The 14076-nt window shown below is 40.0% G+C and overlaps 2 protein-coding genes and 1 long non-coding RNA gene across 3 annotated transcripts; 2 read left to right on the top strand and 1 right to left on the bottom strand.

The window, feature by feature from the left end:
• The first annotated feature begins 1948 nt into the window (after window positions 1-1948).
• LOC134207959 (uncharacterized) lies at window positions 1949-3347 on the top strand. Its single transcript, XR_009978451.1, has 3 exons — window positions 1949-2171; window positions 2243-2341; window positions 2402-3347. It is a non-coding gene; the product is annotated as an uncharacterized LOC134207959 (long non-coding RNA).
• A 544-nt stretch (window positions 3348-3891) lies between these two features.
• Window positions 3892-5240, top strand: LOC134207965 (mitochondrial import receptor subunit TOM20 homolog). Its single transcript, XM_062684063.1, is given in 2 exon segments — window positions 3892-4638; window positions 4641-5240. Coding segments are annotated over 2 exon segments (393 nt in total). The 5' UTR covers window positions 3892-4430; the 3' UTR covers window positions 4826-5240.
• Window positions 5241-12817: 7577 nt separating this feature from the next.
• On the bottom strand, window positions 12818-14068 carry LOC134207972 (uncharacterized). Its single transcript, XM_062684076.1, has 2 exons — window positions 13974-14068; window positions 12818-13916 (listed from the first exon to the last, which is right to left on the bottom strand). Exons 1-2 carry the CDS (start codon window positions 13997-13999, stop codon window positions 13208-13210), a joined length of 735 nt encoding a protein of 244 aa, XP_062540060.1. The 5' UTR covers window positions 14000-14068; the 3' UTR covers window positions 12818-13207.
• Window positions 14069-14076: the final 8 nt, after the last annotated feature.

A 14076-nucleotide genomic window follows, 5' to 3' on the forward strand; every position in this document is an offset into this window, starting at 1 on the left:
TCCTGCTCTACTCTTTTACAATTTTATTATTATTATATTGATCTGCTTTATAATGCCCAAGAACATCAATCTTGCATCAAAATCAGAAACAAATCGCCAACAATATTCTACGTAACTCATTGCTTACATGTTTCTCTCTTTGTTTACATTTTCTAACACTGAACTCAAATCAACCACTGAACACAACACAACCACAACCACTTGACCCGCATAATGAAAAACGACATACCATGCAATCAAAATTACATATGCGTCATAAGATATATTATCACTATTCACTTCATTGTTAGCATACAATTTTAAGCTGGATTCACCATACCAGCCCTACATCAACACTAACTGTTAATACATAACATGCTGTCGATGTGTAATTATATAGTTCTTCAATTGTACATCTACCAACTTATGTATGGTACATCGAAAATTTTGTTCGAAAAAACGACCGGATTTAAATGTTAATTATACTTAACCGCCTATTACTCATATGGTCGTTTGGCCGTTTACCATCTGAGCTACTGTTGAAATAGTATATGAGACTGTCCATTTATAGTTAACTACTATTAGTGAGACCATCGCTACAATCACACTTATTCTCTTCAATTATAAGAAATGCTGTCTACGTATGGTCCATGATTATGCGGGCAGGCTCTAGAACATCAATCTTGCATCAAAATCAGAAACAAATCGCCAACAATATTCTACGTAACTCATTGCTTACATGTTTCTCTCTTTGTTTACATTTTCTAACACTGAACTCAAGTCAACCACTGATCTTGGAATGCAGTCATGGATAGAACTTACCAGGCTGTAGAACATCAATCTTGCATCAAAATCAGAAATAAATCATCAACAATATTCTACGCAACTCATTGCTTACATGTTTCTCTCTTTGTTTACATTTTATAACACTGAACTCAAATCAACCACTGATCTCGCAATGCAGTCATGGATAGAACTTACCAGGCTCTAGAACATCAATCTTGCTTAAAAATCAGAAACAAATCGCCAACAATATTCTACGATCCTAGAATCTACTAGGATCTAGAACTTCAATCTTGCATCTAAATCAAAACAAATCATCAACAATATTCTACGCAACTATTTGCTTACATATTCATACATTGGTACCCTCTCGGGGGAATGATTGTTTACCCTCTCAGGGGAATGATTGTTTACCCTATCAGGGATACCCTCTCAGGGGAATGATTGTTTACCCTATCAGGGATACCCTCTCGGGGGAATGATTGTTTACCCTATCAGGGATACCCTCTCGGGGGAATTATTGTTTACCCTCTCGGGGGAATTATTGTTTACCCTCTCGGGGGAATTATTGTTTACCCTCTCGGGGGAATTATTGTGTACCCTCTCGGGGGAATGATTGTTTACCCTATCAGGGATACCCTCTCGGGGGAATGATTATTCACCCTATCAGGGATACCCCCTCGGGGGAATGATTGTTTACCCTATCAGGGATTACCTTTCGGAAAATTATTGTCTAGTCCACACTACTAATAATCCACACTTTGAAATCTATATAGATTTGATCCACTTTGTTTATCAGCGCACACATAAATATCTTCCATGCGATATACAAATAATATATAATCAAATAAAATTTCTGGTTGTCTCGAATGAGAAATTAACCATTTTAAGAAAAATATTTTTTATGGTGTCACACATTCTATTTTTGCAAACACATTTTTTTTCAGTGTCATAATTGTCACAAACGAAATTTCAATTTTATTGCGTTACCGTGTACTTTTTTTTTCCAAGGGTCTGTTCACAAATTACGTAACGCTTTTGGGGGGAGGGGGGAGGTGCAACTTGCGTTATACTTTGTTACACTAAAAGGTGGGGGAGGGGTGGGTACACTCAAACCAAACTGCTGATATGTTCTATGTGCGCAAAGCGCATAGATTATAAAATAGTGGAAGAATTGTCATTTTATGTGCGGCTAATAAAACATATAAATTGTATTTATAAAGTATATTATGTATAAAATATATTTGACGTGTTCAAACATGAAAAGCATGCGCACCCCCACATTTTTTGACTGTCGCAAAGTAAACCATTTTCAAGCGTGAGCGATACAGTCTTCAAGAAAAAAAACATTTTCAGCCGCAGTAAACAACAAAATTCAGGATTATGGAATACTGTTGAAACTACTGGAGGTATAATTAATAATATTACTACATGTTTAGTTATTACATTCCTTATTCATGTTTTCGTAATTGTGTTACAGGCAGAATTATCGGCATCGAAAAACGTTTTCATCAATTGAACTTATGCGAGAATTCGGCAGATCCATCCATTGACTCTGATAGTCTGGTAGAAGGAAGTCGTGAGTTTTTAAAATTCATATTATTGTGAACCAAAAACGTTTAAACACTTAATATTGTAGGATGGCATAGTTGAAATATATATCAAACTAAGGAAGAGGAACTGGATCCGGAAGAATCCGGACTCATACAGCGGGCAAAATATGCAATGTACCATGAAATCGTCAGATCAGTTTGTCCGGGTTGGTACAATGGAAAGGCCAATCATTTCTATCATCATAGCCAGCAGCAGGATATGATTTGATTTGAACCACTGAGAGGACCGTCGTACGTCAAACGGATCATCCGTGCCGTAACCCATTCACCGAATAATGAAATATCACCACCTCGATCACCACTTACCATATCCGCAATCCGAATTATGGTCGCAAAGATATTAGTGATTATCGATTGTTGGGGAGAGGGGGCGTTGGCACGGATGAACCGTCTGATGTATGACAAGGACGAGTCAAGTAACTTATCATATTTGAATGGATCAGTAGTAATATAACCACCGCTCTGGAAGTAGAACACCAGGTTTTATTGGTTTTGCTCTGCTGGTCAATTATATTTTTTGCGACTCTGATATTTATGCAACGAAAGGAGCCAAACCAATTCTTTTTTTAAATTTTCGCCATCACAATATTTTTTTGCATCTTTGTTTTGTTAAAAAAAGTTACTGGAAAACTATGAATAAATCAACACTATAACCAAATGTCTATTTTCAGCATGATTGAGTTAATCATTTACTTCCCATATCAACATTGCTGTTATAAACAGCATTTAAATTCTGAGTATAATTTATCTGTTTCTAATTCGAGATACTGCCAATATATCACTATTATTTCCATTACTCTCAATAGTGTAATCCATTTGAGCTCCTTAATGTGAATCAAGAGGCTGCACATAAAATTCATCTTGACGATATCGGCAATAATTCAATAACGTTGCACATAGTTTTCATGTATGAAAGTAACTGGTCATATTCTAAGTGCAAGGCATATATATGTAATGTGCGTTTTTATTTGAGTGTACTACTAAATGTTACGCATAACGCGAATAAAAATTTATTTGAATGTTTTTATTTTAAAACCACTGATTGAAGTACCTAATTGTTGTTTATTGTTTATAGTATATTAGTCATTAGCGAAATCAACCATGCTGACATAGCGGGACTGGTATGCGTAAAAATACCAAGCGAATATTGTATTTCTCGACACCACAGTTCCGAAAAACTATGTAAATGGTTATTGCCGATTTCACCAATTTGAAGAGTTATGTCAGGAACTAATAACCGGGACCAGACACTCGGGATTTTCCCGTGTTGCTTTCAAGTTTCAATCGGTGTGTAGGAGTCCTAGGTATACAACTGAAAAGACACTAACCAGATGCTGTCAGTCATCATTTTCCGCATGATTATTTTTCCGTGCACGCATAACTGACAGCATCGATGTTTTGTTTTTTTTTTTGTCTGCTCTGATCATATAAATAAGTTTCCCTTTTTGTGGCACAGACCTGTTGGTCCATATATACATAAATAAGTTCTGTTAAAATTATAAAGTGAGATGAACTTGATGGTTCTTAGTTCCTGCTAGTGCCACCGTGAAGCTAATCGTTGAGATGGAGATTAGTAAAACTACCATCGGGATTGCAGCCGGCGTGACCGGAACGCTGTTCCTGGGCTACTGCATCCACTTCGATCACAAGCGCCGCAAAGATCCGGACTTCAAAAAGAAGCTGCGAGTGAGGAGGTTAGAAGTTCATTTCGTGGAGAAAAGCAGGAAAATTTCTTCGCTTTTCGACCTCTCTCTCGTTCGGAATTAGCGTGCTAGTGCCACCGTGAAGCTCGGGTCCGGACTCGTTGACATGGAGATTAGTAAAACTACTATCGGGATTGCAGCCGACGTGGCCGGAACGCTGTTCCTGGGCTACTGCATCTACTTTAATCACAGGCGCCGTAAAGATCCGGACTTCAAAAAGAAGCTGCGCAGGAGGAGGTCAGAAGTTCATTTCGTGGACAAAAGCAGGAAAATTTCTTCGCTTTTCGACCTCTCTCTCGTTCGGAATTAACGTGCTAGTGCCACCGTGAAGCTCGGGTCCGGAATCGTTGAGATGGAGATTACTAAAACTACCATCGGGATTGCAGCCGGCGTGGCCGGAACGCTGTTCCTGAGCTACTGCATCTACTTCGATCACAAGCGCCGCAAAGATCCGGACTTCAAAAAGAAGCTGCGAGAGAGGAGGAAAGCGACGAAGGCTGTTTCGGCTGCTGGAGGGCCACGGACGACGATGCCCAACATGGCAGACCATGAAGAAGTGCAAGATTTTTCCTCCAGGAAATTCAGACGGGCGAGGCCCTCATCTCTTCCGGTGACATCGAGAACGGTGTCGAGCATCTGGCTAACGCAGTGATCGTCTGCGGCCAACCGGCACAGCTTCTCCAAGTCCTCCAACAGACCTTGCCATCCCAAGTGTTCACACTACTGATCAATCGTATGCGTCAGTAAGGCGGCGGACAGGGCAGAAGCGATAGCGAGAGGGCCAGATTGCAAGAAATGAACGACGATCTGGAATAGCTTGGAGTGTTATAGAATTCATAGTAGTAGCAACAGACGTAGACTGGAGATACCAAATACCAACAGAGAAATCCTAGAGTACAGCTTCGTCTGCGGTTATCGCCCACGCAGTTTGATGTATCGAATCACACAATAATTATAGAAAGAAGTAAACTAAATCCTACATATGTTACAAGAAGCTTCTCGAAAGAAAGACACTGTTCAGCTGTCCGTGAATTATTTTTTTGCACCGCGTTCAAGTTTTGGCATGACAAGCGGAATCACTATCCCGTAATCCACATTGTTCGAACTAAAGTGTACTAGGTATGAATGAACATATAAATATTCATATATAAGTAGAAATCCATCTGAATTGGTCTATAGAATTGAACTGACTTATTTCTTTATAATTTTCAATTTCTTTTCGGGATTCCGAAGAGAATAGTTTCGGGAATTATTTTCGAAATCCGAAGGGAATCCTTCTGGAGTCCCGCAGCGAATTATTTCGGAATCCCGCAGCAAATCCGTCTGGAATTCCGCAGGGAGCCTTACTGAGATTCCGCGAAGAATCATTCTGGGATTCCGCAGGGAGTCCTTCCGATATTCCATAAGGGATCCCGCAGGGAATCCTTCCGAGATTCTACAGCGTATCCTTCCGGGATTCTCATGGAATCCTTCCAAAACTGCAAGGACCTTCCGAGATTCTGCTAAAAATCCTTCCGAGATTCGGGAGGAAATCCTGCGGAGATTCTGCAGTCCATCCTTCCGAGATTCTGCAGGGAATCCTTCAGAGATTCTGCGCGGAATATTTCCTAATTTGCCTATCTATCCTTCCTGGCTTATCCAGGGAATCCTTCCGAGATCCTGGTAGGTTATTTGGTTGGTTGGATGCTTGACTGATTGATTGATTGGTTGGTCGGCTGATTAGTTGATTAGTTGTTTTGTTGGATGCTTGAATGGTTGATTGGTTGGTTGCTTATTTGGTTGATTAGCTTGTTTTGTTGATTTGGTTGATTAGTTTGTTGTTTGATTGGTAGCTTGCTTGATTGGTTGGTTGCTGGATTAGTTAATTGATTGATGGTTGGTTACTTATTTGGTTGATTGGTTGCTTTACTTGATTGATTGGTTGTGGTTATTTAGTTGATTGGTTGCTTGATTGGTTGGTCGTCAACTTAATTGATAAGTTGTTTAGTTGATTGGTTAATTAGTTGGTTGGTTGCTTGATTGGTTGGTTGGTTGCTTGATTGGTTGGTTGCTCAATTAGTTGGTTGGTTGCTTGATTGCTTGGTTGATTATTTGGTTGATTGCTGCTTGATTTGTTAGTTGGTAGTATGGTTGATTGGTTGGTTGCTTGACAGGTTGATTAGTTGATTGGTTGATTAGTTGGTTGGTTGCTTGATTGCTTGGTTGATTGGTAGCTTGCTTGAATTGTTGGTTGCTTGATTGTTGGTTGGTTGCTTGACTGGTTGATTGGTTGGTTGCTTGATTGGTTAGTCGGCTGGTTAGTTGATTAGTTGTTTTGTTGGATGCTTGAATGGTTGATTGGTTGGTTGCTTTATTTGGTTGATTAGCTTGTTAATTGATTGGTTGATTAGTTTGTTGTTTGATTGGTATCTTGTTTGATTGGTTGGTTGCTGGATTAGTTAATTGATTGATGGTTGGTTACTTATTTGGTTGATTGGTTGCTTTACTTGATTGATTGGTTGTGGTTATTTAGTTGATTGGTTGCTCGTCTCGTTAATTGATAAGTTGTTTAGTTGATTGGTTGCTTGATTGGTTGTTTGGTTGCTTGATTGGTTGGTTGGTTGGTTGCTTAATTAGTTGGTTGGTTGCTTGATTGCTTGGTTGATTATTTGGTTGATTGCTGCTTGATTTGTTAGTTGGTAGTATGGTTGATTGGTTGGTTGCTTGACAGGTTGATTGATTGGTTAGTAAATTAGTTGTTTTGTTGGCTGCTTGGTAAGTTGATTGCTGGATTGGATATTTGGTTGATCGGTTGCTTGATTGGTGATTGGTTGGTTGCTTGATTGGTTGATTAGCTGGTTGGTTGTTTGATTGCTTGGTTGATTGGTAGCTTGCTTGAATTGTTGGTTGCTTGATTGTTGGTTGGTTGCTTGACTGGTTGATTGGTTGGTTGCTTGATTGGTTAGTCGGCTGGTTAGTTGATTAGTTGTTTTGTTGGCTGCTTGGTTGATTGGTTAATAAGTTGATTGGTAGCTTGCTTGAATGGTTGGTTGTTTGATTAGTTACTTGATTGATTCGTTGGTTATTTGGTTAGTTGGTTTGCTGCTTGATTTGTTAGTTGGAAGAATGGATGACTGGTTGGGTGCTTCTTTATTGATTCCTTGATTGGTTGGTAATTTGGTTGATTGGTTGCTTGACTGGTTGATTGATTGTTTGGTCGGCTCGTTAGTTCATATGTTGTTTTGTTGGTTGCTTGATTGGTTGAATGATTGCTTGGATGATTGGTAGCTTGCTTTAAAGGTTGATTATTTGATTGATTGATGCTTGATTCGTTAGTTGGTAGAATGGTTGATTGGTTGGTTGATTGCTTGATTGGTTATTAATTTGGTTGACTGGTTGCTTGACTAGTTGATTCATTGGTTGCTTGATTTGTTGGTCGGCTGGATAGTTGACATGTTGTTTTGTTGGTTGCTTGGTGGTTGATTAGTTGGTTGGTTGGTTAGTTGTTTGATTGCTTGGTGGATTGGTTGCTTACTTGATTGGTTGGTTGCTGCTTGATTTGTTAGTTGGTAGTATGGTTGATTGGTTGGTTGCTTGATTGTTGGTTGGTTACTTCCTTGTTGGTTGGTTGGTTGCCTGGTTGATTGGTTTGGTTGCTTGTTGGTTAGTTGATTGGTTGTTTTTGTTGGTTGCTTGGTTGATTGGTTAATAAGTTGATTGCTAGATTGCTTGATTGGTTAGTTGATTGATTGGTTAGTTATTTGGTTGATGGGTTGGTTGGTCGGGGCAGCAGGGGACTTTGTCCAAGGGCTTGACGATCCCTCCCAGGCCATCTGCGAGTTGTGGCGTCTGCCTAGGATGTGGTGGGGTTTGACAGTAGACCCTGTTTAACCTCTATAAAAGCTGCATGTATCCGCAAGTAGGCTCCGCCAAAGCGACCGTGTGCCGCTCAAAGCGCACAAGCCCAAGTCCTGGTGTTAGGTGGGACGCTAAACAGCCCTGACACGACGGCCCTCCGACGAGACAGGAGTTTTGCGCAGGCTCAATAAGCCGCCTTTAAAAACAACTATTACGAACGACATAGAAGATAATACGACTCGATACAATCGGCAACGACCTAGGCGACGATTGGAAGCTTGGAACATGGAACTGCAAGTCGCTAGGCTTCGCAGGTTGCGACAGGATAATCTACGATGAATTACATCCCCGCAACTTCGACGTCGTAGCGCTGCAGGAAATCTGCTGGACAGGGTTGGTTGGTTGCTGCTTGATTTGTTAGTTGGTAGAATGATTGATTGGTTGGTTGCTTCATTGTTGGTTGATTGATTGATTGTTTGGTAATTTGATTGATTGGTTGCTTTACTGGTTGATTGGCTGGTCGGCTGGTTAGTTGATATGTTGTTTTGTTGGTTGCTTGGTTGGTTGATTAGTTGATTCGTTGCTTGATTGATTGGTAGCTTGCTTGAATGGCTGATAGCTGGATTAGTTGGTTGGTAGCTTAATTGGTTGGTTATTTGGTTGATGGGTTGCTTTACCGTTTGATTGAATGGTTGGTCGGCTAATTGGTTGATTAGTTGTTTTTTGGTTTCTTGATTGGTTGATTAGTTGATTGATTGATTGGTTGGTTGTTGCTTGATTTGTTAGTTGGTAGAACTGTTGATTAGTTGGTTCGTTGATAGTTGGCTGGTTGCTTCATTGCTTGTTGGTTGCTTGGTTGGTTATTTAGTTGATTGGTTGCTTGATTGGATAATCCAGCAATCAGCCATTCAAGCAAGCTACCAATCAATCAAGCAACGACTCAACTAATCAACCAACCAAGCAACCCACAAAACAACATATCAACTAACCAGCCGACGAGCCAATCAACCAAGCAACCAAATTACCAACCAATCAATCAATCAACCAACAATGAAGCAACCAACCAATCAACCATTATACCGACTAACAAATCAAGCAGCAACCAACCAACCCATCAACCAAATAACTAACCAATCAATCAACTAACCATTCAAGCAAGCTACCAATCAACTTATTAACCAATCAACCAGGCAACCAACCAAACAACTAATCAACTAACCAGCTGACTAACCAATCAACCAGTAAAGCAACCAACCAACAATCAAGCAACCATTAACCAACAATTCAAGCAAGCTACCAATCAACCAAGCAATCAAGCAACCAACCAGCTAATCAACCAATCAAGCAACCAATCAAACAACCAATCAACTAAATAATCAACCAATCAACTAACCAACCAATCTAGCAATCAACTTATTAATCAATCAACCAAGCAGCCAACATAACAACTAATCAACTAACCAGCTTACTAACCAATCAATCAACCTGTTAAGCAACCAACCAATCAACCATACTACCAACTAACAAATCAAGCAGCAATCAACCAAGCAATCAAGCAACCAACCAACCAATCAAGCAACCAACCAACTAATTAACCAATCAACTAAACAACTTACCAATTAACGAAACGACCAACCAATCAAGCAACCAATCAACTAAATAACCACAACCAATCAATCAAGTAAAGCAACCAATCAACCAAATAAGTAACCAACCACCAATCAATCAACTAATCCAGCAACCAACCAATTAAGTAAGCTACCAATCAACCAACTAACTAATCAACCAATCAACCAACAAGCTAATCAACCAAATAAGCAACCAACCAATCAACCATTCAAACAACCAACAAAACAACTAACCAGCCAACCAACCATTCAATCAACCAGTAATGCAAACAATCAACCAAATAACCAACCAATTAAGCAACCAATCAACTAATCCAGCAGTCAGCCATTCAGGCAAGCTACCAATCAACCAAGCAATCAAGCAACCAACTAATCATCAACCAAGCAAACATTGAAGCAACCAACAAAACAACATATGAACTAAACAGGCGACCAACCAATCAAGCAACTAATCAATCAACCAGTCAAGCAACCAAATAACCTGATTAGTTGGTAAGATTGAGAACCAATCAACAATCAAACAACCAACCAACCAATCAACCATTCTACCAACTAACAAATCAAGCAGCAACCAATCAACCGATCAACCAAATAACTAACCAATCAATCAACCAACCAATCAAGCAATCTACCAATCAACCAATCAATTATCCAACCTACGAACTAATCAAGCAAGCAACAGTCGAGTCAAGTACGAGACACTGAATACGACCACATAGTTGTGGTCGAAATACGTATCTGCAAAGATATCAAAATAATTGGTGGAATTAAATGGAGAGTCCTAAACTCGTCTTAGACGATTGAACAAAACAGTATCAACTAACCAGCCGACCAACCAATCAATCAACCAGGCAAGCAACCAATCAATCAAATAACCTGATTGGTTGGTTGGATTAACAACAACCAACAATCAATTGATTGATTATTTGTTTTCTTTTGGTTTCTTGTTTGGTTGATTAGTTGATTGATTGATTGATTGGTAGGTTATGCTTGATTTGTTAGTTGGTAGAACTGTTGATTAGTTGGTTCCTTGATAGTTGGCTGGTTGCTTAATTGGTTGGTTGGTTGCTTCATTGTTTGTTGGTTGGTTGCTTCATTGTTTGTTGGTTGCTTGGTTGGTTATTTAGTTGATTGGTTGCTTGATTGGCTAATCCAGCAATCAGCCATTCAAGCAAGCTACCAATCAATCAAGCAACGAATCAACTTATCAACCAACCAAGCAACCATTGAAGCAACGAACAAAACAACATATCAACTAACCAGCCGACCAGCCAATCAAGCAACCAAACAATCAACCAGTCAAGCAACCAATCAACCAAATTACCAACCAATCAATCAATCAACCAACAATGAAGCAACCATCCAATCAAACATTCTACCAACTAACAAATCAAGCAGCAACCAACCAACCTATCAACCAAATAACTAATCAATCAAGCAACCTAGCAATCAACTTAATAACCAATCAACCAAGAAACCAACAAAACAACTAATCAACTAACCAGCCGACCAACAATCAATCAACCAGTCAACCAAACAACAATAAAGCAACCAACCAACTATAAACCATTCAACAATTCTACCAACTAACAAATCAAGCAAACAACCAACTAATCTATCAATCAAGTCATCAACAAATCAACTAATCAACCCATCAAGCAACCGACCAATAATCAACTAACCAACTAATCAACCAATCAACTAATCAATCAACCAATCAAGCACGCAATCAACTGAATAATCAACTAGTCAACGATTCCAGCAACCAACCAATCAAGCAAGCCAACAATCAACTAATCAAGCAACCAACTAATCAGCCATTCAAGCAACCAACAAAACAACTAATCAACTAACCAGCCGACCAACCAATCAATCAACCAGTCAAACAACCAATCAACCAAATAACCAACCAATCAAGCAACCAACCATTCAACAGTTCTACCAACTAACAAATCAAGCAGCAACCAACCAAATAATCATTCTACTAACCAACAATCAACCAACCAACCAACCAATCAACTAAATAACCAATCAATCAACCAACAAACAATAAAACAACCAAACAACCAATTAAGCAACCAACCAACTATCAAGGAACTAACTAATCAACAATTCTGCTTACTAACAAATCAAGCAACAACTAACCAATCAACTAATCAATCAATCAGTCAACTAATCAACCAATCAAGAAACCAACAAAACAACCAATCAACCAACCAGCCGACCAACCATTCAATCAAACGGTTACAGCAACCCATCAACCAAATAATCAACCAACTAATCTAGCAATCACCCATTCAAGTAAGCTACCAATCAATCAAGCAACGAATCAACTAATCAACCAACCAAGCAACCAACAAAACAACATGTCAGCTAACCAGCCGACAAACCAATCAAGCAAGCAATCAACCAACCAATCAATTATTCTACCATCTAACAAATCAAGCAGCAATCAATCAAATAACCAACCATTCAAGCAAACTACCAATCAACCAAGCAATCAAGCAACCCACCATTCAAGCAAGCTACCAATCAACCAAACAATCATTCAACCAACCAACTAATCAACCATTCGAGCAACCATCAAACCAACATATGAACTAACGAGCCGACCAACCAATCAACCAAATTACCAACCAATCAAGTAATCAATAAACAAAAAAGAAACCAACCAATCAACCATTCTTCCAACTTACAAATCAAGCAACAACCAACTAACCAAATAACCAACGAATCAATCAACTAACTAATCAAACAACCAACCATTCAAGCAAGCTACCAATCAACTTATTAACCAACCAACCAATAAGCAATTGTAGCAATCAACTAAATAACCAATCAATCAACCAACAAACAATGAAGCAACCAACAAACAATGAGCAAACAACCAACCAACTAGGTATTAAACTGATCCAAAATTATTTATCAGATCGCTCACTGCAGGTAAACTATTCGAATTCTAAATATTTAGGACTTCTGCTAGATCTTAAATTAACTTTAACTTTTAAAAATCACATTGAAGGCCTTCAAGCCAAATGTAACAAATATATTAAGTGATCCACTTATAAACAGAAAATCAAAACTTTGTCTTAAGAACAAACTTTTGATTTACAAACAAATTTTTAGACCAGCCATGTTGTATGCTGTGCCAATATGGACTAGTGTCTGCAATACCAGAAAGAAGGCACTTCAGAGGATTGTTCCTCCTCGGACCACCACGATTACCAGATGGTCTTCCTTCAGTCCCTCCTCGGTGAGGTTGTGAGATGTTCGTTTCAACAATTCTGTCGAAAAATCGCATGGCGGGAATGAGTAGAGCACATCGGTTGCTTCCGTTTCTTTATTGAGTAAGGATATAACGCCGGCCGCTTCTTTCTGCTTCAGGTAGGACACGAGATTACGCAGTGGACGCGTCTGAACGCTGGCATCATCCGACGATGCTACCGATGACGTCGATCCCAGCAGGCCGAGGAAGATTGCGTGCGACGATGACGTCGATATGCGCTTCTGCAGATTTTCCAACTTGGGTTGATCGAGGCGTAGTCGCTGAGTAATACGAAGGTGGTGTTTACCTTCCTCGTCCTTCATCAGGCTGTCCACTATTTCGTGGTCTCCGTCCGTTAGGTGCAACTTGGCGGGGAATAGTGTTCAAAATCAGCGCCCCTTACCAGACTGTGGTAGATTTCCGTGCCACTTCTGGTAACGTTCTTGCATTCGATAACATGCCATTCATACAAGAAGACGAATCAGAATCAGCCGGACTGCGTCGCCTCGGTGAACGGGAGCTAGATCTATCGATTCCTGGTTCACGAACGACGGCGTGAATCATATTTGCCATCGACTCCTGATCGACGCCATTCATCATTGTCCCCGTGGTGCGGTGGGCCATCACGATGAAAACCGCCACGGAAACCACCACGTCCGCGGAACGGTCTTCCACTTCCACCATAGCCGTACGATGAATTTTCCTCGTATGATGCACCGCCTTCCGGATATTCGTAGTCGGGGCCGCGACGATACTCACCACCTTCCTCAAAACCTCCACTGCTCTTTGAGAACGAAGGTGTTGTTCCGTTATCAGCAAAATCGATACGAAGGATACGAAACGGAACACATCGGTGGCGGGAATGAATTCCAGCAGGCGCGTGGTGAATTCATCACAGGCGAAATTTGAAGCTGCCGGTACGAGAACGTTGGCTTTGGGTTGTAGTTTCCAAATTTGTAAAACTGCCTCTACGATAGTTGACGTTTTTCCAGTACCGGGTGGTCCAAACAATATGTACGGAGCAGGGAACGAAGTCCGATTCACGATATTTCGCACAGCAGACAGCTGCTCGTGATTTATTGCGACATATTTGTTGAACCATTGAAAACTGTAAAACGCACTGTATTGCATCATTTGAGTTCGAACATTTTGTAACAAAACTCACCTCTCGTATATGATCTTCTTTTCCATCGGTGGCTTAGGGGAACAATGTTTTTCAAAGTCAATTTCCTTCACCTAAGATAGGACATAGTATTCCAGCTGAAATA

Source organism: Armigeres subalbatus, chromosome 1 (genome assembly GCF_024139115.2).
Source record: "Armigeres subalbatus isolate Guangzhou_Male chromosome 1, GZ_Asu_2, whole genome shotgun sequence".
Taxonomy (NCBI): Eukaryota; Metazoa; Arthropoda; class Insecta; order Diptera; family Culicidae; genus Armigeres; species Armigeres subalbatus.